Source organism: Strigops habroptila, chromosome Z, assembly GCF_004027225.2.
Source record: "Strigops habroptila isolate Jane chromosome Z, bStrHab1.2.pri, whole genome shotgun sequence".
Lineage (NCBI taxonomy): Eukaryota > Metazoa > Chordata > Aves > Psittaciformes > Psittacidae > Strigops > Strigops habroptila.
In genome coordinates, this window is record NC_044302.2 from 72,683,231 (window position 1) to 72,710,311 (window position 27,081).

A 27,081-nucleotide genomic window follows, 5' to 3' on the forward strand; every position below is an offset into this window, starting at 1 on the left:
ATGCCGTGCAGCCCTGGGGCCACCTTTGACACAGCTAGACCAAGGGGGCAAACCCAGTCCTTTAAGGTGAGCCGTGTGAGTCCATCCCTCCTGGTTTTGAATGTCTTCTCAACTGGCACTGCACAGTTGTGTCAGCCATAGGTAGAAAGCCTAGAGCTACCAGCAAATCAGCTTGAGGTATTTTTAGCCAGCAGAAATTGTGAAAATGGGACATTTTGTGTAGAAGAGATGCTGCGACAGGCAACATCAGGAAATAGTCTACTAATCTACGGATGTGCTACCACTGTTCAGTAAATGGCAGAGGAAGCAAGCTGAAAAGATTGCAATGGAGGTGGCTTTTACTTGGAACCACCACTTTTCTGCTTCCCGTCGAAAGGGAAACTAACATAATCTGCCACACACACAGCTTGCCAATATTTGGCAAGTTCAATATTTGGCTAGCAGCTGCAGTAACACCAGTAGGAATGGCTTGCCATGAGAACGGTGGGTGAGATGCAGCTACTGAAATTAGCATCTGCATTTCTTGGTTTGTTGTATGAGCTAGTGCTGCAAAAATATTCTGGAAAGGCTTGTGATTATTTTATTTTTACTCACTATAAGATGTAAGTGGGCTGAAGAACAGTATTTTAAAATATTTTTAAATATAAGGAGATAATTGAAACATTAGCACAGTTACGTTTGTTTCTTCCATTGTGTGCTTTTGTATCTCTCTGAGGTTTTTTCCTACCTTTTTTTTTTTCTTTTTTTTTTAATTTCTATTTCCCACCCTGCTTCTTTGGAAAGCAAAGAGCTAAGAAGTAGTACCTAGTCCCCAGAACTCCTTCTCTTAAGCCAATGCTGTCTTTGTGTTGGAAATAGTCATTGCACTAGCAGTGGTAGACACTTTATATAATGAAGCATAGTCAGGGCTTTCACCAGTGGAAGCTTAACGAGAGAAAACCCCACAATATTGCTAAGTAAACACAGCACTAGGTCTGCTTCCCTAACAGGGGGTCTTAAAAGAAAATAGTTTTTCAGCTTCGTAACAGTGGAGCTGTATGTCAAGGTCTGCTCTTGTGTAACCCATAGCCCCAGGAGTTCATAAGAATTGTGCATTTAGTAGGATGATATGCTTTTTGTTTTAAGGGAGCACATACGTTTCAATGCCAGTCAGCAAAAACTTTGATTTTGAGTGTTAGTAAATAGTTTGTTTTCTTTGCTGCACTTTAAAACTCAGAGAATTCAGCTACGTCATTACTTTTCCCCTGTGTGTCAGGTAAGGCTTTCTGATCCCAAAGCAGCAATCTTTTTCCTTTGAGGTCTTTCATGTATTACTCATGGGGTGGAAACATATTGGATCTCACAGGGCTGTCTAGCACTTGTAAGAACGAGAAGCTGAAAGCTGAGCAAGTAAAGCAAGCACTTGCTTTTAAGCAGCAAACGATTAAATGCTAGAACAAATTCAGAAGACCGTGTAATGGAAATACCATGTCTCAGTTTTCCTGGTGGAGACTGGAGGCCTCTCTGAAAATCGTTATTTCTCTTGAAGGAGGAATGTACTAATATCCAGGAGGTCACACTCTCTGTAATTAGCAATGGCTCTTGGTCCTAAACTCTCTGACTTCAAGATGGCAAGCCTTCAAGGAGACCTCTGAGATGGAAGAGAGGAGGACAGTGCTTTGTTTCCACAGCAGGGACTGCTAGGGCACGTTTAGTTAAAAGAACTCTATTTGCTTTTCCATTTTATAAGCCCTGGATGAAAGTCCCTGCAGTGGGGCAGATCAATAACTGCTGGACAGAAGAGAGGGAAGTTGTCTGGGTGAGTGGCCAAGGAGACAGCCTGCAGAAGAATCCATGTACACACCAGGGAACAGAGAAGGGAAATGATCCCGCAACTAGAACCCCACAGCAGCATGCTGGGGTGTGCTCTTCCAGCTTGTACAATGGAGGGAAGGCCACGGAGCCAACAGGAAGAGGGGAGAACAGCAGAGAAAGCAATGTACCACGAAAGAAATCTTTCTGAAGTAAAAATGGCAGGGTTTAGTCTTTACAGGAATCTAATGTAGACAAAATAACCCAGACAAATCCCATAGCAAACTAAACAAAACAACAACAACGGAAAAAGAGCATAAATGTAGAGCCACAACATGCTTATAGCCCTGACAAGGTGAGGGAAATGTTTGCACAGACCTGAGAATCTGTGGATCTTCGTATTTTCTAGTCCAGCTCCCTGTGGGAAACAAATGAGTCACTTCATTCTTCTGAACCACTGCCACAGAGGTAGTTCTCCAAAATACAGACTGGAACAGAGGATAAAAATCCATAAAGCCAAGGATTTCATTACGTGAATGAAAACAATGCACCTTTTCATATTTACACGTCTATTACTTGGTGAAAACACTCAAATAGTTCATCAATAGCACTGTTGTTGCCTGGAGAAAATGTAAGGCAAAGGAAATGAATGGGAGATCTTACTGAAACCTGAAAAGGTGTGAAAACAGAAGTTTCAGTCAAGTTCTCTCATAGCAGCTTGTTCTTAGAAAGCTGGGTGAGTGAAGAACATGCCATGAACATAAGTAAGCATGGTTAAATTTTTACTCCATGTTTCATTCAGGCGAGTGAGGATTTTGATAATTTCCTGTATTTTCCTTACAAAGTCTCCACAGCTACTCAGCAATTTCTGACCAAATTGGTCTTTTCTGTATGAATCTGTGGGGCTGGGGAGGGAAAAGAATGGTCATAGGATTTTGTAATATTCTTCTCCTTGGCTATCAGTAACACCCTCTTTTCCTGAACACTTCTTACTGTAAATTTCACACCTTAAAAAAAATCTGCTTAAAATGCCTAGTTAACTCTGCAAGCTGAAACAGATGTTCATTCTTTATTTGTACTTCGAAACTGAAAATTAAGAACTATTTAGTCAGCTGCTATGTTCTTCCTGTGGCAGGGCCTGCCCCAGATGGTGTAGCTTTAAATTAGTCCCCCCCTGCCCCGTCAGCCTCTTGTTGAGTAAGAAGCTGTTAAGGAGCCTGTGCATCCTGTAATAGCCTGTTCTTTTAAGATGGCTAATTATGTTCTACATACCATGGAAAAAGCCAGATCTTTTCAGATCAGCTCTTCTTCACTTTGAATCCATATGTCATTACTTAGAAAAGACTACAGCAAGATCTCGACACTGTTTCAAGGGAAAACTTGCTACTGACATTGATAGTGAAGGATGAGGAAACAGTATTTTTTTATTAACAAACTGACACATTTCAAAAAGCAACAGGAATAACATTTTCTAGGCTGACTTATTTAGCTTTGATTTGTTGTGGATATTTTCTTTGAAAGTATATTACATACATTATTTGAGCCACAAAGCCAAGGTGAAAATAGTGGATAATACTTGAGGCATGAATTATGAAGCAGATTTTTACATTCAGTGCTTGGAATGTAAAAATCTGTAGATGTGTTTATAAATACATAGTTAAACAGATCTCTCAGGAAGCCTTACTGAATCAAACACCTTCTGAACGCTGACACACAAACAAGCCATAAGTTTGTTTTGGTTTCCACTCCCCCCTCCCCTTGGTTTGTTAAAACAAACAAACAAACAAATGAACAAACAAACAAACCTCATGCATATTTTGACCTAGACCCAGCTTAGAGATGCATAGTATTTTATATCTAATCAAAACTACATTTTCAGACACATGGAAGAGAATCGGCTGTGCTGACGGTGCTGAGGGATGACCATTTAGAACCGCAGTCTTATCTTGCAGAATATATCTACATTCATCACTGGCTAAAGCAAGTTTTTTCTTATCCATGGAGACAGTTTAGGATTGGAAAAGGCATAAGTAACTGTCAAGGAGCAGAATGGTTGCAGGTCAGAAGCAAGAGAAGAAAAACATTTGTTCTTAAACAGTGTGACTTTCGATGCAGCCTGCAAACACGGGTGCCCTACTGTGCCTATCAGATTTTGTATAATGGGATATGTCACTAACATGTAGTGATGATCACTGGAATCAAGCCCTTAATCCTACTAGCTCACCCTCAGTTAAGCACCGGGTACCTCACACAGATCAGTCTCCAACAGCTCTTCACCATGGGCTCACTGTTAAAGGACTACTGGTGTTCATTATGTGAACAGCACAGTGGAGGCTGCCAGGGAATTGTGGCCAAACTGATACAGAGGAGAATGGGGTGAGGGCAGACAGTCTGGCAGACATACAGCATGAGGGCAATGTACAGAGACACCAGTCTACTCCTGCTGTGCACAAAGGCCCCCCCCAACAGCTGCCCAGATGTGCAGAGGGATTGCCAGTAGTGGCAGGCTCCTGGCCACTTCACTTTCGGGGGCTCCCAGTCACCATTCACCCCAATGTAAAGAGTTGCTTTTGGCTATTGTTTTCTTGTGGCTATGTCCTGATCAATAACAGTTTATAATCAATCATGTAATAGAATCATGTTTGTATTGGAAGGGACCTCAAAGGTCATCTAGTTCCAATCCAGTGCCATGGACACCTTCTACAGACCAGGTTGCTAAAAGCCCCATCCAACCTGGCCTCGAGCACTGCCAGAGATGGGACAGCCACAGCTTCTCTGGGCAACCTGTGCCAGTGCCTCACCACCCTCACAGGGGAGACTGTTTTTCCTAATATCTAATCTAAATCTCCTCTCTTTCGGTTTAAAGCCATTCCCCCTTGTCCTGTCACTACAGGCCCTTGTAAATGTCCCTCTCCAGCTTTCTTGTAGGCCCCTTTCGGCACTGGAAGCTGCTCTAAGGTCTCCTTGGAGCCTTCTCTTCTCCAAGCCAAACAAGCCCAGGTCTCTCAGCCTGTCTTCACAGGAGAGGTGCTCCAGCCCTTTAATCATCTTCATGGCCTCCTCTGGACTCACTGGAGCAGGTCCATTAATAATAAATAATAATGAAAATAAATACTATTTTCTCCATGGATCTCCTCATTGCTACCTCCACAAACACAGTTGTTTCTATACCCTGTATTATGCAGGGAATATAGGTCTGCGCACTCTTTTTGTTGTGTATATATAATAATCTTACTGGTTCAGGAGAGAGATTAGCACTTGAACCTAACATCTACTGCTACAGATACTAACATATCATACTAACAAATCTGTCCTATAACAGTGTCACAACTTTACCTAGCACAAGTGCTATTTGGACATTGTGACACACTGACACAGTGCATGACATGCTATCATTACACACACAATGGTGTCACCTCAGAGTTCAACCCCCACACTCTCTTCCTTGCAGGACTTTTCTCTTTTTACCCCTCCCCCTGACAACAGGCAATAGGTGTTTTTCAGAGCTTGTCAGTGCTGCTTCTAGATCAGACACAAGGAAAACTGTACGTATCCCAGCAAGAATGATCTTCTAAGACAGAGCTTACCAAGAACTAAGCAGTAACTGCAAAAGATGTCCCTTTCACCTTTTTGCTTTTAGAGTTGCTGTCACACAGTTGCTTGTCTCCTTGGCATCCCCTAGGATGTAGACTAAATAGAAATGCTTTCATCAGACGTACAAAATAGAAGCATATTTTGTACGATGGCCATACAGTGTCAAAAACATGAGAAAGAAATTCATAGGCAAAATTATGCCTCCTGAAAGCTGGTACTTTTCCTTCTGCTGCTGTCTCAAGAGTATAATTGAAAAATGGGGAAGTGAATGTGAGAGCCTGCAAAACAGCAGAATTATGCCTCGGCGGCTTGAAACAAACTCCGTTTGACTCATAGTATTACCTGTGGGGAAGGAGAAGAGAAGAGAGAATATCTATGCTCTGGCAGTAACATAATCACTATTTTGAAAACATTACCCAAGACAGCCATGTACTTACTGTTTTGGCCTTCGTAACTTACCTCTTGTGTGCTTCCCAGACAGTTATTGCACTGGTTTCTATTCATATGCCTTCAGTAAAGTGCGCTGGCTTGGACTGAATCAATTTCACCTTCAGCATAATCTCTACTACTCCAGAACCTGTCCTACAGCAAGTTAACATGAATTTTCTGACCATAGAAGGTGCAGTCAAGTTACTATCACAGCTTAGAAATGGAAAAGAATTTGACAATAGATATTTCAGAAGTGGAAGTGGGTGCATGCTAAAGGCACACTTTGCAAATACTTTTCACATCACCACTGCAGCAGCCTTTCCGGTTAGGCAAGTTTAAAGGAAGAGATTCTCCATTTAGTAAGGTGTTCTGATTAGTTCTCCTCCCCTCCCCAACCATTTTTCTGTGTGTTCTTCATCCTCTCTCAATATTTTAAAATTATTGTAATTAAAATGCACATTACAAAATACACATTACAAAATACACATTACTTAGCCCCCTCCCGCACTTGTACCACCTTATGGTCCAGCCTTAAAGCTTTCTATAAGTAGAAAAGTTTTCAATCACAGCAGAAGGGTATTATCAGAGTTGTTCACCTAAAGGATTAACTAAATTGCTGATGGATAGCTCAAAGAGTACAGGATTATTCAAGTACACCTAATCAGTAAAAATTCAAGTCATCTGAGTATTAAATCTGCCATGATAAATTGACATGAAAGATGCATCTCCTAGTAACTAGCATCCTTACCATAAAGTCTGTGGCTAGAAAGAGTATAAATTGTCCTCACCAGAAATTAATTTCCTCTGTCCAGCTCTACAACTGAATTATTTTACTGTCTGTGGGACCAGTCCACCGAAACAGATGTTAACTGTTCTGCCAATAAACAAACAGCTTTTATCTGTAGGATTTCCTCCTAGTAAGTACTGTTCCCAGAATGTGAAGGGCTAACAATTTTAAGAAAGCTCTTACCTAAAACCTCCTCTGGAATTGTTCCTGTTTCTGCAGAGACTGGCTGTTCTGGGAAAATGTATTTCTTTCATGTATGTATCTTTTTCTCTGTAAAGCAACAAGTAATTCTGAGTTGCAGCAAGCATTGTGCTGTAGAGCTATACAATTTGCAGCAGCGCTAAGGGTTAGCAGTGCAACTTTAACACTGAGGTTTAGTTAAACACAGGTAATTTTATGACCTACTTACTCTATTGCTAAAGAATCTGCTACCTGGGCAACACATTGCTGTTTCTATGTTTGGTGCAACTCGAACATTTGGAAAAGCTGTCACAGCTTCAAAGCTAAGAGCTTTAAAAGTTTAAAGATAATAAAGCTTTTGATTTTTGAAGTTGTGCCAACACTTTCAAATTTTTACTTATTTTACTTGCCAATTTTGGAAATATGACCTGTGCTACAATCTTGTATCTTTAATTAGTGTAAGTTTTATATCTTTATTCTAGTGGCTATTAATGTCAGATTGTACATTTCACCTTTTGGATCAGTGGCTCCCTGTAATTAGGGTAATTTTAATTTGGAGAGTTTCTAGGTTTTTTCATTGCAAAGGTGACAGAGGGGATAAAGGTAAACTCTTATTCCCCACATATTTTTTCCTAATGTAGCTTAAAATTAAAAAAAAAAACCAAACAACAACTTTTATTTCACTCTACTGTTTACTCTTATTTCAATCTAGTGTTTTATTTACTGTTTCCTTAGCTGCAAATGAAATTTTGGAAAGATAGAAAATTACAAGGTCCGCACCCTCTCCCTTCCTCCCACCCTGGCAACTCCCAAAGCTGTTCTTTTGATGTGTCAATTCAAAATAGTCATTTATCTTTTGAAGTTCCATCGTATAGTGCTGGAGAAAAGGTCTTGAGGTTTGGTGGTTGTGGTTTTGTTTTGCTGCTGTTTGTTTTGTTTTAAAGGGAAATAAAACCTTATTTAGGAAAAAAATACTTTATTTTCCAAAACATGTTTAGACAGATTGCAACAAGAACAAAGTACAGTACAAAAATGACTCACACAGCCTGCAATAGTTAATAAAACACTAATCAAATACCTAAGTTTTTGTCAAAGTCCTTTTGGGTCCAGTATACATTTTTCATATTACAGAGGTAATGCCCACTTTACAGTGGCATCAGATAAAGTTTGTAAGACCGTTATAACACAGTCACCAATATTTGCTCTATTACATACATATACCAGGTTTCAACATGGCTTTATTTTACTCCAGACACATTAAGGGTAGTTCAAAATCAAGTATAAATTTCTCTCCTTGTGTCAGGAGTTCAGCATTAAATTCAGCAGGTTTGCCTGGAATCTACCAGAAGTCTTTCTTGGGTAAATATTTATACCCCAGTAGAAACTTTTTGCACCTGTCAATCCAATACCCTGTTTCATAACAGAGCAGCTGCACAAAATATGATGGCACAACCAAATGTGTTTTTGTCCCTCAGAGCCTCCAGCTTTTTTTGCTACCTTTGACAACTAGTTATGAACTGCAGTGTGTGGCATGCCAAACAAACCTAAAAAGAATACATGCAGCAAGTCAAACACCATCAAGGGTTCTCCTCCCATGCCTGTCTTTGCAGACGACACAGTATAGGCACAGCCTGTACTAACTTAGCAAGTCAGTATAGGCTGTAGTCTCTTCTGCAGAATTCTAACATGAAAGAAAACGAAGACAGGTGTTTTTTTTTCTTCCTGTGAAACTGTAATTTATCACAGAATGGTTTGGGTTGTAAGGGACCTTAAAGATCATCTAGTTCCAACCCTACCCTGCCACAGGTAGGGACATAATTTAGCCAGTGTAAGCAGGGGTGAAGTATTTGACAAATTCTATATACATGCAATGTATAAACAAAAAGTAATTGTCACACCTTTACTTCTATTTCCATGCCAATACTGTCTCTGCAATTACCTCAAGAATATACTGGGTTTTTGTGATCATTTGTTTTGCACTGCAAAGCTTGTTTTGGTCAATCTTGTTTTCCCTCTCTATCTAAACCTTTCAGAAAAAGCTAAGAGTGAAGTCTGTAGATACACAGAACTAGAGCACCTCTGCGTTAAGACTTGAGGGCACAGGGATGTTAGAGGCACTTATGTCCCATTCAGTGGAATACAGTGCAAAAAGTCCCAAGCCAGCTGAGACTCCAGCCAGCCATTCCATGCAGCACAGAATACTGGCATTGCATATATAAACAGCACAGGTCTAAATAGTCTAAAGTCAGCTTTACCGTTTACATGCAGCAAGCTTGGGTACCTCTGCACTGGAATCATCACTGGTTTCCCTGTGCCAGGATAAGCACAGGGAAAGGCAGGTTTTATCAGATCTTCACAGCATTTTCTGTCACCCCATTTCACCAAGTCTGCAGATGTTTCTTATCTTATAGTTTTGCTAAGGTTGGAAAATCCAATGCCAACACACGTCATTAAGACTTTCTCCCCACCCATGTGCTCTTCCTCAGGGGCCTTTGTTTCAATTTTAAACATGATCTGAAAGAAGCTTCTCAAGTGTCGCAGAAATTCAATTCTGAGGGAGAGAAAACAACAGAGTTTAAGAAACAAAACAGAAAACCCATTAGCAATACATACTAACACTGATGACAGCACTGAGTACAATGAATAGAACAGAAAATGTTGTTTAGTACAGAGAAACAAGCCTACAGGCTCCAAACATTGTTCTCGCTTGTGTTGCAGAAGTGGCTACTGACCCCTGCTGAAACCACTGCACTCTGTATGAGCAGAGACAGAAGGAATGCCTAGTAACATAGCAAGACAAAATGGTGAGGAAGAAAGAAAGGAAAACATGTGGCCAGGCAAGGTCACTTACTAATGATGCTGACTTCCCATCAGGGCCATATGAACCTAATACCAACCTGTGCAACTCCCCCCCTCCCGCCCCACCCAAAAAGCAGAAATAAAAGATAAAGAGGGAAAACCAAAAGGCTGGCCTTGGGTGCATACTTTAAGAAGAGAGACATTGGGTCCTAAAGCGTGTCTTTGATTTGTGTTACTAGCATGTCCACTTCTTAGTTAAACATTACATTAGAATCACATTCTGACTCAGAATTCTTCCTGTTTTCTCCCCTCATTTTCGGGGGGGGCGGGGCGGGGGGAAGTAATTTTCCTTTAATCACTTTAGAATAAGAGGCAAAAGAGACTAAACAGACACAGTGCTTGCTCCTAAACACACAGTGACTGGAGGGCGAGTGACAGGAAAAGCTACTGAAAAGTATAAAAACAGGAACAAAAACAGCCAAGAAAACATTCCTACTGTCTTCCCGAAAACAGGGAACAAGCAATTACACCAAAAGCCTACAAATATAAAATAGGTAATTGCTCATGGCAGAAGGCTAGTCTCTTCCAGTCATGGCCACAAGCATGTCTGCAGTCTTGAACTAAGGTTTAATCTCCTCCAGCAATTGGTATGTGCCCTTCTTAGGTTAAGTTTAACCTTTAAAGAAAGGGAATCCAGCCCACACATTTGTTTGGCTGGCAATCTGGAAAAAGCCTCTGCTCTGCAGGCTGAGAGCATAATCACAAACTAATCATACATCATTACACCAAAGCAAGGGAAAGTAACCACAAAATGGGAAGCTGGAAGGCAAGGTATAGGACTGTCCCCACTGCAACATAATGAGGCCTCTGAAAGCTTCCTGGCAGCTCCTGTTCACAGAAGCTATGAACAACAAAAGCTGCAGGAACAAGAACTGCCTTATGCACTTTGTTTGGGCATGCTGCTGCTCCTGTGCTTGAGTACATGCATGGGGTAAGGAGGGAAATAGGAGGACCCAGCAAAGAGGCTCCTGTTACTACAGTGGCCTGTACTTAGCAAGACCTGAGAGTTATCTCTAGGGGCAGCCAGCTGAATACCTCTGCGGGGTGACTGCGGGCACATGGCTACCCATGCTACGTACACCTTTCTACCTCACCGTCCCGGGCTGGTAACTGGCTTCAGTACAGACACCAGCTCTCTCATTTCTCAAATGGATTAACAGTTGAAAGAAAGAACCGAAAAGCACGTTTTCTTCCACGCCTCCCCACATGCAAGGTTTCTGGTTGCTGCTATAATAGGCAAATGGGCATATGTTGGCACAAACACTTCAGTGAAGCTGACAGGCAACAAGCTCTATACTAGCCTCCTCCTTAGCTGGGTCCCTTCCCAGAGCTCTGGCAGTGTGACAAGAAAGCAGCCAAGCCCAAAACAGCAGGAGTGGTGTGCTGAACTGCAAGGAGGGCACAGAATAAACTGTATAAATGCCAGAGGCAGTGTGGAGCTGGACGCTCAGAGCCACTGATCAGCAAACTGCACCATGTTGGTGGGCTCCGTTCAGTCCATACCTCTCTTTGCACAAATGTGGACTACTGTGCTCCTTTACCTCTTCTCCATTTTGAGTAAAAGCAGAGTGAGATAAAGCAATAGGGCTTTGCCACAGCTCCTGGTACAGGGAAAGGCTCACAGGAGTGGGAGCAAAGGGGAGGCCACGTAGGAATGCTGGGGGGAAACCTGGGAGCAGCAAGAGGCCAGCTGTTTTGCAGCAGTAGAAGCACAAGTGGTAAGACCCCTGGAAACAGGAGAAAACCAGAGGAAGGCAGGGGTATGTGACACAGGAAGTGCAGCAGAACGCAGGTTTGTATTAGCTTGAGGCTGATATGGGTCGTGTATGGGAAGGCTGGCACTTCAAACAGGAGTGGAACCTCCACCAAACGTGCATGTACGGACTGAAGGACTGAGGGAGGGGGTGAGAGGCATAGAGAAGTTTTATTTTGCTGGAAAGTCAGACTGTATGTTCAGTTATGAACAAGGCAGAATGGGACACTTTTCCTTAGGCCCATGGAGAGCTACATGAGCCACACTGGAGGTCTTCCTCAGGGCCAGTGCTTCAAATAAACCCCCACTGGATTACCAATAATCACAAAAGGGTAAACCATCTGTTTACCCAAGTGCTGTATTTCCCAGAAGCCTGCTGGAACACCAACAGGTACACAACCACCTCATACATCTTAGCTCGCTGCCAGGGCAAGGCGACCGACTTGCAGATCCGTGCACCTGCAATGCCTCCTTGGTTCGACTACCCCAAGAGCCGCGCAGGGCACGGCTGGCAGCGCCGGCGGCTCCGGCACGGCTCCACAGCGCCCCGCCGGGACCGACCGCGCCCGGCGGAGGCGGGGGGGGAAAGCTCGGCTTGACGCGCAGCTGCGGGGCGCGGCCTGCGGTCGGACGCGCGAGCCGCCAGGGGGCGCTGCGTGCAGGCCGCGGCCCCGGTCCCGGTCCCGGTCCCGGTCCCGGTCCCGGTCCCGGTCCGGCGGGTGCAACCCAGGGAGGGGAGAGGAAGGGGGAGAGAGGGGAGGGGAGGAGGAAGGAGGCGGGAGAGAAAGAGAACGGAGAGAGGGAAGAGGGAAAAAGGAAGGCGGGAGAAGAGTGAAGGGGGGGGGAAGGAGGCGGCAGGGGGGAAGGGGGAAAAGGGAGAGAGCGAAGGAGGGAGGGAAGGAGCGAAGGGAGAGAAGGGAAAGAAGGAGGGAGGAGAGGGAAGGGGAGAAGGGAGGCCGGCGCTGGGTGGTGGCAGGACCTGCACCCCCCGCCCGGATGATGCCCGGGGAACAGCCAGAAGCAGCGGCCCGGCCGGGCAGAGGCGCCCTGCCCGAGACAGCCCCCACCTCAGGGGCTGTGCCTGTCCCCTCTGCTTGAAGCCCCTAAACCCTAATGCAACCAAGGGCCAGGGCACTCGGGCTTTCCGGCTGCTCTCCTTCAGGTACCCCGGCTCATGCCAGCTCACCTACACGCAGTCCTGCCAGACTGTGAGGTGGCAACACTGCTAGCACCCTGCATTTGATTTTTAAGCTCAACTTGACAGACAGGCGGTTACTTCTGTGAAATCTGGAGCGTGAGGCAAGAGGAGGTCTAACACACAATAAATCTTCACAGTGAGGGTGGTGAAACACTGGCACAGGTTGCCCAGAGAGGTGGTGGATGCGCCATCCCTGGAGACATTCAAGGCCAGGCTGGATGTGGTTCTGGGCAACCTGATCTAGATGAAGACATTCCTGCTCATTGCAGGGCGTTGGACTAGGTGACCTTTGAAGGTCCCTTCCAACACAAACTATTCTATGGTTGTATACAGTGTGGCTCATGTAGCAGTCCATAAGTTTAAGGAAAAGCGTTCCATTCTGCCTTGTCTGTGCCTGAACATGCCATCTAACATACAGGTGGCCACAGGCCAAGCAGTCTTTCTGTGTGCCGAGCACCATACAGGACAGCCCTGCACATGGTGCTGCCCGCCTCCCACACTCCCATGCCATTAGCAGGGGAAAAGGATGTCTCTCACGGAAACATGCAAATCTGGGATGTTTCATTATTCTGATGGTCTTATTCCAAAGCACCATGTCCCCAAGCAGTCCTCTCATCCACTTGTTGAACTGTCACATTCATACTACACTGTGCTAGACAGGGAAGCCAATTGAGTGTTACATGGCTTATAAAGAGCTTCAGATTCTGCTGGATGAAAGTGTTAAATGGAGAGATGTCACAGCCCCAAGAAAGAAAAGAAGGGACAATGAAATGGAACATGACAGTACTGCAATTTACTTTAAAAGCCTGTGCACGCAGTGACTTGCTCAGAAGTCACATTTCCTAGCCCTTTATGAGCAGCTTCTCACGAGGGTGCGGCAGAATGAGCTGCGTGATCTCTGAGTAGATCTTCATAGAACTGATGAGTCACGGATTCTCACAGAATCACAGATTATATGATCTCACGTGACACACGATCCTTCATGATGGCTGCTCCTGACATTCATCCCTGCTGCACACTCCTACCTTGGAAGAAGTGACAACCAATCCATTTGAAATCAGTCTGCTTACAAAGTAAACTAGTGCACTTGCATGATTTTCATAGCATCAAACACACACACAAAAAAGGCAAAAAAACCCTGGATGCATGCTTAACTGTGCACTTACACTTCAAACACTGAAATCTACTCTTTGTAAGCCTTTCACATGGATACTTACTTTACAGAGGATTACTTTACCCTTATGCAATGGGAGGCTTCCCTGTCTTACCCTCAAAATCTGGTGAATGTTGTTTCCAAGATATCAGGGGTGAGAACAGCAGTTAGGCAATTTCTAGCTCTCATGTGATGGCACCACCATTCTTCAGTTATCACAGTACTGTACCTTTCACGTATACAGCACCGGTACCATGATAACCGAAAAAGGACAGTTCATAGTCTTATTATTTGATGCCATTGTCAGATAAACAATCCTCCCTCCATCTAATTAAAGGAAAACTGCTCAGTCTCTATGAATAACTGTGATCTAGTCACTTGTCAGTCTGATAAATGGTTTTTTTTAATACTAGATACCCTTCCCCTAATCTGTGTGCTGCAACTAGCAACGTAAGAAATTTAGTCTTTTTCTATCCTCTGAACCACTACCACCTGTGGACAGCTTTAATAAAAACTGAGACTGAAGCACCAGAGAGAAGTCTGCTGCCTGACAGGGCTAAAGCTCTGGGGTTGCACAGAGCTCCATGAACTGAATTCTTAAGCCATCTCCTAAAGACAATCACAGCTTCAGTGTTTGGCTAGCCATTTGAAACATGCCGTTTAATGCCACAGCTACACAGAGATCACTAGGAAAACGTGGTAGTGTATGCTAGGCAACAAAAAGCAAACCGATACATATGTACAATCTAAGATGAAGAACCTACAATAAACCCCATTTCTGCAGTTCTCAGAACTAGGAATAATACAGAACGGTAAGGGAATCATCTTCTGATGCGTAGAAATAAATACTAGGTACCTTACACCACCTGTCTCATTTGAAGATGGATACAAGCTGTTCTACTCATAGCCACAGGCTGTCTTACAGATAAAAAAAAAAACATAGCTGTGCAATAAAATTAGTGAATTAAACAAGACTGGGTAATTAAACAGAATAAAACAACTTACGTGTATGGAGACAGAGGTCCTAACAGGACTTTGGAAACATCTCGTTGTCCAAGGGTCATGAGGAGGAGAGCAAGGCTCTGATTTGTTGAATCTACACAGCCTCCCTGCAAACCAGAATGTTTTAATAATTAATCTCTGTACAAACCAGAAATTGGGATGGGAGGAGAGTAATGAAGAAGAAAGATATACTTAAAAGGCTATATTACCGCCCCAAATTTTCAAGGGCCAAAAAGATAAAAATCTAGATTTTGCAACAATGACAAATTAATTTCACATGGCAGGCTGGGAAAGAAACAGAACTAAACCAGAACCAAATAAAAAGGTCATATTAAAGATCCCTCCCATCTCTCCCAGCCTGTTCTCTTCTAACATCATAGAATGTAAGCACTGAAGAATTTCTTTGCAGTAAATTGAAAATAGGTATTAGTTTAGTAATAGCTCACGTGCATTTGAATATACCATGAAATGCAGCACTTTTGTAACTATCAAGTTACATTTGGACAAATAGTTCAGTGTTTGCAGGTGCAAACCAGCAAATTAAAAGCTGTTTCACACATATCCACCTAAGCCCTTGCTGCTATCTTCTCCGGTTTTACATTTGTAAAACATTTTCCCCTCCATATTTAAAATGAGTTTTTTCTTTTCCTGCTATGGAAGAGCCATGCATAAAATAATGTAGAACTAAACACTCTTGTACATATTTGACTGTAGTAAGTCATATGTGTATGGTAAATTGTTTTGTATGTGGAAGGTGTTAATTACGATGCATATGTAAATTAGAATTGGAAGGTTTTCTTTGTTTACAAAGCTTGAATGTAAATTAAATGGGACACTTTCAGTCAAAACTGCTGTAGAGAGAATTTAGCAATTATTACTATGCAAACACATTGAAAATAAAGAAAATTATCTGACATAATATTAGTTTGGACTGTCCTCATACTCATCTTGATCCACAGCCACATGAAATCTGTGCAGTTTCCCACTGGATCAGGCCTAATGCTAAGCCCTCTGAATAGGCTCTCCGGAGAGAGCAAACTAGAGATTCATCCTTTTAAAACTAAATTCTCTAATGAGGTAAAATGGCTGTTACCTTTGTGGAAAAGGAGTAATCTGGCGTAATTTTAAGAGACAATACCATCTAAAATGTCAAGGGCAGGGCAAAAGAAGTTTTGGACTACATAGCTTAAGAAAACACAATGATGTCACAACCACAGTACATTTACTCAGTGAGAGGGCAGACAGGAGGACCTTTCCAATGAGAGATACTGAAAATTTAACTTTTGAGATGGCCTTGTTTCAGGGTGACAAGTCTCATCTCCATTCTTCTGAAAAAGAAACCCCCAAAAACCACCCCAAAACCAAACCAAGCCCACAACCCTCTGTACTTGATGCAACAAACAATACATCACAATGAAGGAAACATCTTCATTACATTCACTATCATGACCCAACTCCTAGCAACATGCTCCGCTCTTGCAGCAGCCCTTGGCCTTTTAGCTGTGTGAGCCTGCCACACGAAAGTGAAACTCATGCACTCAACCTAATGTCCTCTCTGGGACTGCTTCATGACTGGTGCTTTGGACAGAGTACCTGCAGAATTTGCTGGTGCAATCTAGAGCCACAGCTCTCACCAGCTGTATTTGCCAATCTGAAACATACACAAGAAGCATATGAGAGTTTGGTAAGTATTCCTGGCACAAAACTTCCTGTATTTGCAGTTTGGTTAATAATTCAAAATGCTTTTTATAACTTGGATGAAAACTTGACATTTTCTGAGCTTGTTTTTGTTTTTCTAAAGTTGAAGACATAGAACATCTATTTTTATGTCCAGATTTCTACAAAAGGTTCGGACAGCATGGAGACAACCATGTCCTAAACAATATAGCAAAACATAATATACCCATCACGTCCGAGCTACTTACATAAGCTCTCTTGCTGCAGTGAGTCAGTCATCCCTGCTATTGTTGTGCATTAGGAGCGTGCTGTTACGCCCATTCCACATAGGCAGTTGCCAGACAGGGAAATTAAGTGATCTGCTTGTAATCTAATGATCACAGAACAGTAACTCATGACAAATGTGGGACATGCTGCTCCCAAGAAGGCAAACTTTTTTCTCTCAATCCACCTGCCACTTACTCAAGAGTCCAAAATCAAAAACAACTCTCCCAAGAAAAATGGTATGGACAAAGTCAGAGCTAAACTACTGACATTGGTTCCAAAATAGCTGGCACTCATTACCAACATAAAATGCACCTTCTAATCTACTTTAATTCAGTTTATGGCAGTTTCTCCACTATTGTTTCTGTGGACAAAGCCACATCCAGCTGAATGTGACAATTAGAGACACAGATCACTTAAAATCCTGTTTACTTCGAAATACTTATAGAAATACCACAGCTGACAAATACCATAGCAATAGGTACTGGACAACACTGTTTCAAGGAGGATTCTCCTGAGCTTGACCCCAGCTTTAATTTAGTCTTGCTTATATAATGGCATACACACATTTTCCTCCCTTGCCTGTGCGGTACATACTTGCATTTTTTTTTTTTTTTTTTTTTTAATTCCAGAAGAATGGCGCAGAACCATGTCACACTGAAGTAAGGCCGTCTTGAAAATTAAGCCTTTGGTGAAATGCTTCACTCATTTTAGCTCTAGTTCAATAAAACTCATGACCTTTCTTCATTAAAAAACTCAGCCTTAAATACGTTTTGCACCCTCTCCTATTTTTCATTATCATAAGCAACATAAACATTCAATCCTTTTCCAGTTCTTCCAGGCCTTTCCATTCTGCAAATCACCTTCTATATAAAGCTTCTATAACCAGTGCCTTTCAAAGACAAGAGGAAAACACTTACTGGCCTTCTACAATTAAGCTAAAGTAAGAACTGCATGTGGATTTGTAAAGGAAATGCTTTTGAGCCAGCCACTCAATGCCGTCTCTTTCAGGGGCACCATAATTAGCACCGTACTGCTTATTATTAGTGAATTTACTCTGACATCTTTCCATTAATAAAGGTACATAAAAAAGCTCCACTGATTCCAAGAATCAGATGACCTCTTTCACTTCTTTTTGAAAGCTTAGCAAAAAAGGGACCATTTAGCATCTAACATAACAAGACTCAAATCCTTAAGATTTTCTAGGTGGTAAAGTTCGCATAATAGCAACCATTAAGCAAGCACTTCAAGAGATGTCCCTGGGCCCCTTTAAACAGTAATGAACTCCAACAGCTTTGTGGGTGGCCCAGACAGCTAAAGCTCTTCTACAGAGAATTATCTTCAATGCTCCCAGGATGTCCTTTTCTGGTCAACACTCCCCGGCTCCTTTGCCCCCTGGCAAAGGGAGCCAAGCAGAGACACAAAAAAAGACACAGATGGAGAAACAATCTCGTAAAGAGACAATCTAAACATAGGGAGAAAAATTCTCCCTAGAATCCTGTCCAGTGTGCAGCTGGTATAGAGTGGGACTTAAAGACTGTCTGTTCAGAGCAACTTATTCCTCCTCTATGCACAGCTTTCCCAAATTTTTACTGTTTCAGTGAACATTTTATCTAGGCAAAGAAACACTAAAAAAAAAAAGTATCTTCAAATTAAACAAACATTGCATGCTTTGCAACATGTTTTACATCCTCTCTTGGGTCAACACTAGATCAACCTGACCTAAGCTCAGAAAAACAAACAAAGGGAGAGACAGACGATGAGAAAGCTCATCTTTCCAAATTCCTCGCTAGCTAGTGCTGTGTGAGCGTGTGTGTCATACATAAATTCAAGAGTGCATTCTAGAAAATACAGAACAAAATCCACCATATTGCCTATGACAGAGGGAGCGGGAAATTTATTAATAGTGAATGAGGATTGAGCACTCCAGTGGATAAGCAGCACAGCAATAAAAAATGCTAACAAATGAACTTTTCCACCATGAGCTGCTGCCGTGGAGGACCACAAGCAGTCCATACGCTGCTCAGCACTTGTCAGTCACTCTTGGGACTGACGTGTTCCACACATAAAAAACCCTTCCAGGAGCACCAGCAGTACCATAGCAGGCCACAGCTAACAACCCCACTCACTCAGAATCTGGTCTTCAAAGACACTGAAACCTCATGGCCCATCACTTTATCATCCAAAGACTTGCCTGACCCTGCTTCCTTCTCAAATGCTTTTTTCCTGTTGTCCCAAGATCCTCACTATCCCGATGCTTCGCAGAATTTGACTAATTGCATTCAAATGGCTACAGTGCACAAAAGCAGAAAATTTACCTAGTTCAGACCTTTCCAGCCCCTTAATTTTGCAAGTTCTCTGACTCTGAAGGAAGTACAGTATCTAGACAAATTCCCTCACTAATTTCAGTATGTCAAGTGCCAGATGGTTTTCAAAGGAAAAAAACCCAAACCTATTGCTCCTGATAAAATGATGTGGAAATTGGATTTTTGATGCCTCCAAACACCTGACTACCTGAACATGTTTTCCAAGAGATTTGCAAGGTGTCTGGACTGTACCCAGGAAGAATAGTTGTGGCGCTTCTATGAGAGAAGAACCCTGGGCTACAATGCGAAAGTCCTCTAGCAAGATGGTGCCCTGAACAAACAAAGACCAAATGCTCCACAAAGACTGGAACAAGTGGGCAAGTCAGTAATTCAGGCTGATGAAGGGCTTGCAGCAGAGAAAGGAAAAGATAACATGGGCAGAGATGAACAACCTACTATTGGCGTGGACCTTATTTATGAAGTTAAAGGGTATTTTTATAATTTACTACATCATCAAACACAGAATCTCATTAGTGGCTTTTTTAATACTTGGCAAAGCCTTATCAGGTTATTCCAGTTCAGAGCAATTACTTTTTATTTAAACAGTAATTAGAATTTCTAGATGACTGTCTCCCAAAGGCCAAATGCACTTTGTCAATACTAACAGCTACTTATTTTAATGGTTGTGGAGATACGTAACAAAAGCAGGTTATTAAACTAGGAACTCACCATGATGCTAATTGACAAATCATTTGTAAAACTGAAAGTTGTTCATCCACTATAACTCTCACCACAAATGAAAAAAAAAACAGAATAATAAAACAAACAAATTATACCCCAGATTGTGGACTGTGATGCACTTAAGATTCCTACACAAACACTGAACTAGCTCCTTTCCAATAAAGCATTCAGCCAATTCCTCATACAACCAACATATCTTGGCACATTTGGCTTTGCCATCGTCACCATAAAGAAGCCAGCACTGAGGCTAGCTGCTTCCCCCTCCCCTTCTTCCTCAGATATTCTCCCACTATTCCACTCCAGTTTATTCCATTACTAGTTTAAGAGCACTGCCTTTATTACCCCTGCTACTTTTTAATTAAAAAAAAAAAAAACAAAACAAACAAAAAAACCAAAACAAAAAAACCAAAAAAAACCCCCAACTAATCAAAAGCCCAGCCCATGTGTGGCCAGGTTAATTTTATTGCTGACAGACAGCAACAAAAGAAAAATTTGCCACTACTATGATTCATAGCAACATCTCCTGGCCATAGGAAATAACATGGCCCAGCAAAGCACTGCAGCATTAACGAACCATTCAAAACTACTCCTTATTTGGATGAAGATGACACTGGCAGGATCAGATAATTTTTCTGTTTGGATTTGAACCCATATGAGGATGCTCCCAAACCACCTCTTCCTTTACCAATATGTCATCGCCTTCTTCCCCTGCAGCTATACACACAAAACATATTGGCCGCTTACCCTGTAGACCTCCTCAAGTAGCAGTTTAGCACAGTTCTGGCCAAGTTCCTCGGGAAGCACAGCTGCTCCCTGGCCCTGAGGGTTTGAGGCTAACTCAGCACTGAGAACAGTGCCATTGACGGTTTCTGCTGTAAGGCACAGGCCAAAACCTGGTGATCTGAAAGAAAAGGAAAAAGTACATTTAAGGAAAAAAAATCGAGTAAGAAGCCAAGAACTACTCCTAGTCAATCTCCTCCTCAAGTCACAAACAGCTCCTCTCAGAGGACAATACTGTGAAACTGGACTTTCTGACAAATTTCCTGTTCTATACATTCGATTCACCCTGGGAACAACACAACAAACATTAATGACAGTATTTAAAAGTCTAACCCTGTACCATTTGCCCCAAACCCACTGTGCTGGTTATTCCTGGCACAAACAACGACGACAAAAGAATAAACCATCCAAACCTCAGAAATACGTTCCTCTACTAAAAAAAATAAATAAGATACTGATCTTCCACATTTATTTAATTCATGTTTGATGAACATTTCAAAGGTATCTGGGGTTCCTTCTCTGCGACATTCAAAACCAAAAGTTTGTTAAGGGACCAAGCCCTTTCCCTGGAAGCTTCCATATTTAGCAGTATTAGACCACAGCCATGGTGGCAAGCAGGAGAATAATTAAAAAAAAAGTTTGATCCACGTTCCTTGTATTTCAAACAACTTACATTCACTTTCAGTTCAATACCATCCAAATTATTACAACCGTGTAAGAATTCTGAACATACGATTTAATGAAAGAAACAAAAATCCCCTATTTTCCTTAAAACTTAAGATCTTCCAAATGGTACCATGAGAGTTAAGACAAACTTCTGCTACAGGAAAAAATCACAGAGGGTTGAGCACAGCTTGCTGAGAAATCAAAAGGTTTTAAGGAAGGAAAAGGAGTCACATGATCCTCTTATTTATAGGCTCTGGAAGAGCACCAATAGCTAGCCGTTCAAAATATGGCTAACTTAACTTCACTCAACATACAGGATTTCCCAGTTTTGGATTCCTGCTGCCTCCCCCATGCAAACTTTTTAATTAAAATAGTCCCACTGATTCAAAACTGTGAGGAATGTCATCAACATCAACAACCCACAAAACCAAACCACCACCATCACTACACACAAATTCTCCCAGTGCCAGAAAAACAACAGTTCCTCAGAGGCATATCGGCAGGGTGGGAACAAAAGAAATAATGGGTGGGAAGCACTGATACAACTGCCTGCACTTGCTGAGCAACACAGAAGCTATGTTAAAGATGTTTCTCTTCCCCTTTCCTTCCTCTGAAAGGGATCTGGAGAGCAAGAAAAGAACGTCAAAGGTGGGTGGCTTTTTTTGGACAAGTGTCCTTTAATAACTAACTACCCCTGGCAGATTTTGTTAGTGTTTGGTAGCATGTGGCACTCTTCCTAGACAAGAATTAAAATCTTTCAGTGCCTCATGTATGTTCAGACAGTATTAGGAAGCATCTGCACAGACAAACCTTTTGCTGCAACTGATTAAAACAGAACTAGGAAGTTCTGGGGTTTTTTTTTACAGATACATTATAGGTGGCAGAAGATGCTCAAATAATCTATTTCCTGAGGCTTTTGGCACCATGGAAGGGATGTAGTTTCATGCTTTATATTCTGAAATCAGGTCTTGGTTTGGGCTGTGCACAGATGGGCTGAACTAATCTTTGCTGGTCTTACACATCACCAGAGGCAGCACTGGAAACAACGAGGCATATTACTTTCCTTCCTTGTCTTGCTCTAAGACTCACACACAAGCACTGGGAACCAGATAATAAACTTAGGCTTTGCCAAAGTGGCACATTGTTAGTATCAGGTATATTGCAACCACACTGGTGCCATACTTATGCTGAATGTGACAGCACAGCAGCATCAGAAAGCCATATGCACCTGCAAGGTAGAGAGAGATTCAGTTCCTCTTCCCATGCTATTATTTATTCCTCTGCATGGGCTACTCGTGCAGGTAGCAAATGTAAGTCTGCTGCCATAATTCATCTGACTTTTCCACTTTATAGACCCCAAAACCACACAGCTCCCAGAAGAGTTTTTGCTATTCTGATGACTGTTAACAGTCTAAAACCACAAGACTTACTAACCTGGGATATTAAATATGATGAAGGATTGGAAAAGAGGAAAAATACTTAAAAGTGAATAAACAATTTTCAGATTTGCAAACCTAACAAGTTTTAAGGTAATATTTCAAAAAGCAGAAACAGTGAAAGAAAATGTGCATGCTTGGATTTGAGCATACAGACAGAAGACAAGCAAACTAGTTAAGCAGAACTCCTTCAACCTCAATGAAAAGTGACAAGACGACACCAAGCTGACAGACATCAGCAGAACTGTCTGAATCACATCCATCACTTCTGTGTTCTGATGGCAAACAAAATATGTTTAAGTACAGTAAAATAATGTCTCAAATTTCCAGTCCTCGCTGGTGGAAGGACACTCCTTCAGCTATTTACGTAATGCTAAAGCAGAAGACAAATTAAACAGCTGAAACACTTTTAGAATAGTTTCATCCCATCCTTAGTACTACCACGTCCATCAGGATATGCATAGTCAAGCTTGAATGCTGGTTTTCACAACATACCTCTGATCTTAACCTCACTTCAAAGCAACAGGTTTAGAACTGCAGAGAGCTCAAGTCACCTTTAGTGGCAGTAATGATGACATACTACATTCCTTGTTTAAGAAAACACACAACTTCTATCCCTGTACCAAGAGTAAAACAAAAGTATCTAGTGAATCACTCAATTTCTTCCCTGTGAGGAATATCTATTTCAGGTCAGCAAAATAGAAGACCATGGTCTACAACCCAATAAAAGCACAGATCAAAATACCCTAGCAGATGAACCAACACAGAATTACATTTCTGTTCCCTGTGAATACTGACTACTTACTTTCCAGAGCTGACCCCTTTCATATGATCCGTGTAGATATAAATGTCAGGAAGGAATTTATTCAGGATGCTCCTTGCAGATTCCACTATTCTGTTTGCCATCTGTGGTGACACTCTGACAGAGTATCTACATTTTCAAGCTAAGGAATTCATTGTGGTCACACAAGAAATTCAAACCAGAGACTCACAAAAGTGGCCAAGAGGTCCCAATGCATTCTGTCAGAAACTGTGGTTTGTTCTATGCATCCATTCCTAAATCCTGGTCCATCTTCCTGTGCTTAGGAGAAGCACACATGGATAAGTGGTTTCTACAGTCTTTTCACTGATACACCTTGAAATGAGGCACACAGAACATGTGCAGAACAGTTTATTATGAGTAGTAAAAATCTATTCTTAAAACGCCGTTAAGTAATTTTAAACTGCTGTTATGTCATCCCATGCTTTCTTATGATGGAAAAGGTCCCGTGTCCTCTGCTCTTCATATACTATTTAAAAGATGGTGATGGGAGAAGTTTCTCTGAATTAGAAGTAGAAAGACAGGACTTCTTGCTGCTATCAGGGACAAATGGGGTAGATGAAATTCAGTGTTTTAACAACAGAAAAAAGTAATTTAAAAAAGCAAAAAACATAATCTTTCTTCTAACTATGTTGCAGTGCTGTGAGGCTATCAAGTTCACTGGTGCTCTAGTCACTCAGCATCTGAAGGTAATGGTTCCAGGAAAGAAGAAATTACCACCTTCCTGCTCACCTCAACCCACATCTGCACAGTATGCACAGATGAACTGCCTTTGTGCCCTTTCACTCGGGTGCTGCTTCAGTGATATTCCCAAAAGATCTTCAAACAAAGCACATAGTGCTCCATGTTCCACCTCAACTAAAATGCAAACTCATGCTCTGCACATTTAACCACCCACCTGCACGTATAAGCACATAGCAATGCAGAGAGACACACTCTCAAACCTCCCAGCGAGCAGAAGGGAATTTCCTGTTCTACAAATTTCTATTACATTTTCTTGTGGAGCAGGTAAACAAGAGGACTGAAGATCTTAAGGGCAAAATAATAAAATCTTAAGGGCAAAATAAGCATAAATAATAATCAGAAAACCGATTGTTCTGCACAGTTGGTACATTCAGTATTTTGGATGACTACAAAAGGTTGCTGCAACACAAGCTCCCCAGCTGTGAGGAAGATTTGCTCAGCTGAATCATGAAGAAACAAAAATGCACACAGAAAAGACCTAAGCATTTATCTTATCAGATGTTTTGTTTTCTACTGGCTTAAAGACCACATAATGGCTGAACTAAAATGAGACTGCTTCTCACCAGGCTTAAAGGCAAACCATTATCCCTGAGAAAGAGCTCAGGAAAATCTAAAGGGAAGAGCAAATTCAAAAACCTGTAGTTCACACACATAAACCAAATCCAGTAATACTGGCCAGAATGATGCTGTGTTGCTTTGTATTAACATAGAATCATAGAATAGTTAGGGCTGGAAAGGATCTTAAGATCATCTAGTTCCAACCCCCCTGCCATGGGCAGGGACACCTCGCACTAAACCGTGTCACCCAAGGCTCCGTCCAGCCTGGCCTTGAACACCGCCAGGGATGGAGCATTCACAACTTCCTTGGGCAACCCATTCCAGTGCCTCACCACCCTCACTGTAAAGAACTTCTTATCTCTAACCTAAACTTCCCTGATGGCACTAAAGCCATGATCATTGCTTCTCCCTTCACACAGAAGCTGAGGATAGTATACTTGCTACAGAGATAGATAAAGGCATAAGGAAATTACTTTCTTCCTGGAAAGACCATGACAAACACCACCGAAATCACGAGGAGCTGCCTCCTTTTTATTCTACAGCACATATACCCAGTAAAATTGCCAAATGCAGCCAAATGCTGCAGTTGGACACAAAGGTCAAAGTGTCCTGTTCTCACACACAATTATGGTGGTATGCCATAAAGAAAAAGGAGGAATAGGCTGCAAGTCTGCACCTCTGGCAGGAAACTTGCCCCCATTCCTGCTTTCCTTTTGGGTCATCACAGCACATTCATGATGGATACCATATAAAAACCACAAGAGAAAAATAAAGAAAAAGCACCAAACCCAAAATACTAACTAGATGTGCACATCTGTTTGCAAAAGTCAGTATGCCACAACAATATTTTGTGCTCTTATCTTTGTGAAGTAGAACCTCCTCCATTTCCAGATTTAATGGCACTACTGAAAGTGAAGAGCTAGCAAGCTTTTCATAACACAACAAAAAGCTCAGCTCACATGTGTGCAGTGAGGTATAAACTGAACTAAGATTTAAGCTCCCATATAACATTCTGCTAGATTCATTAACAGCTAAGATGTTCAATGCATAAGAAAACTACTGCATTTACACACAAGAATCCTATTTTGCTGCTATGTAATGGGAAGTGTTTTAACTTTTTCTTGCTATTGAAAAGATTTGAAATAGTGCTGTTCAGTTTTAAATTTATTTATTTGTCTGTTGATGCTTTTTGAACAGCAGTGTTCTGAAGACAGCAGTTTTGAGACACCTGAAATGTAGTTGTGTGATCGATCACTCTGTGCAGTGTCACCCTGCATTATCTGGATACACACTCGGCAACATGAGTGTACTTCTGTGATTTCAAGTTGCGACACTTATGTTTTTAAGGCAAACTCATTTAAAAGAAGAAAAGCAAGTAAACAAAAAAGGATACGCAGTTCCTCTGATGCGCTTGATTTTGCCTGGGTCTGTAAGCTGAACAGGCTGCAAGACCCTTCTCACTGGACAAGCAAACACTATTTCTCCACCCCCTTTGGGAGGCATTCCTCTCTGGTTGATCTAGAAAGAACAACAGAGTTAAAAAACAGGTTAGTAAAGAGCACAAAGAATGTACTTATATACTCAAAAATGACAGCTTTTATTTCACATATAATAAAATATTATCAGCAGGAGTATTATGTGAACACAGGCAAGTAAAAGACATCCTAAAGGCAGAAACGGATTTTGCACCAAACCTGTAAGCAAAAATTGTTTTCTTTTTTCCTCCTCTCTCAAGTACAGTAGGGCATGGCTTCTCCATGGAAAACAAAACCAACCAAATAAAAAACCAACACCTTTACCAGGAAGGCAACCTTGGCTTCAGTCTGGTCTCATAATAGAAAATCTGTACTTCACCACTGAAGACAGTCTACAAGTGTTTGATGCTTAATATGTGTATGGGGGATCAGAATGAACTCATTCCCACAAACAGGCCTGGCCAGCCCAACTCTGTCCCACTGCCCCAGCCAGTGTCCACAGGAATGGGGATGGGACATGGGTTTGTGGGTGGGTCTGAGCCAGGGAGCTTATGGCCAGGCAGGGCAGTGAGGAGCTGGAGAGTGGCCCTGCTGCAGGGTCACTGGAGCAGGGGCTGACAGTTCCAGGGTGATAACAAGGGGTCCTGGGCCATGGGCAGGGTTGGGGGAGGCACCTGGGGTGGGGGCTCAGCAGAGACTAGTAATGCGAAGACTAGTAGTGCAGCTAGAGCCTTCACACATCTCACGTGAGTGTTCTTAACTTTGAAAGGCTATAGTTTCTTTCTCCAACTTAAACTAAAACAAAATAAATATATTCTACATTCAGATTTATTTGGCTTATGAAGAACCAAGAATGTTTCTTAGCCTG

General features: G+C 42.0%; 1 protein-coding gene across 5 annotated transcripts in view; it reads right to left on the minus strand.

Annotated features, from left to right (window-relative positions):
• Nucleotides 1-748: 748 nt before the first annotated feature.
• RCL1 (RNA terminal phosphate cyclase like 1) overlaps nt 749-27,081 on the minus strand; it is a 36,082-nt gene continuing 9,749 nt past the window's right edge. For 2 of the 5 annotated variants that reach the window (XM_030512443.1, XM_030512444.1), the window contains exons 5-9: nt 26,132-26,256; nt 23,422-23,547; nt 20,479-20,635; nt 14,750-14,853; nt 8,000-9,332 (exon numbers count right to left, since the gene is read on the minus strand). In XM_030512443.1, the coding sequence (XP_030368303.1) occupies nt 9,182-9,332; nt 14,750-14,853; nt 20,479-20,635; nt 23,422-23,547; nt 26,132-26,256 (663 nt within the window). In that variant the 3' untranslated portion in view covers nt 8,000-9,181. Of the gene's footprint in view, nt 2,280-5,844; nt 5,968-6,784; nt 7,706-7,999; nt 9,333-13,388; nt 13,617-14,749; nt 14,854-20,478; nt 20,636-23,421; nt 23,548-26,131; nt 26,257-27,081 lie in introns of those variants that run through there. The other 3 variants (XR_003995094.1, XR_003995095.1, XR_003995096.1) reach the window with 3 other exon arrangements.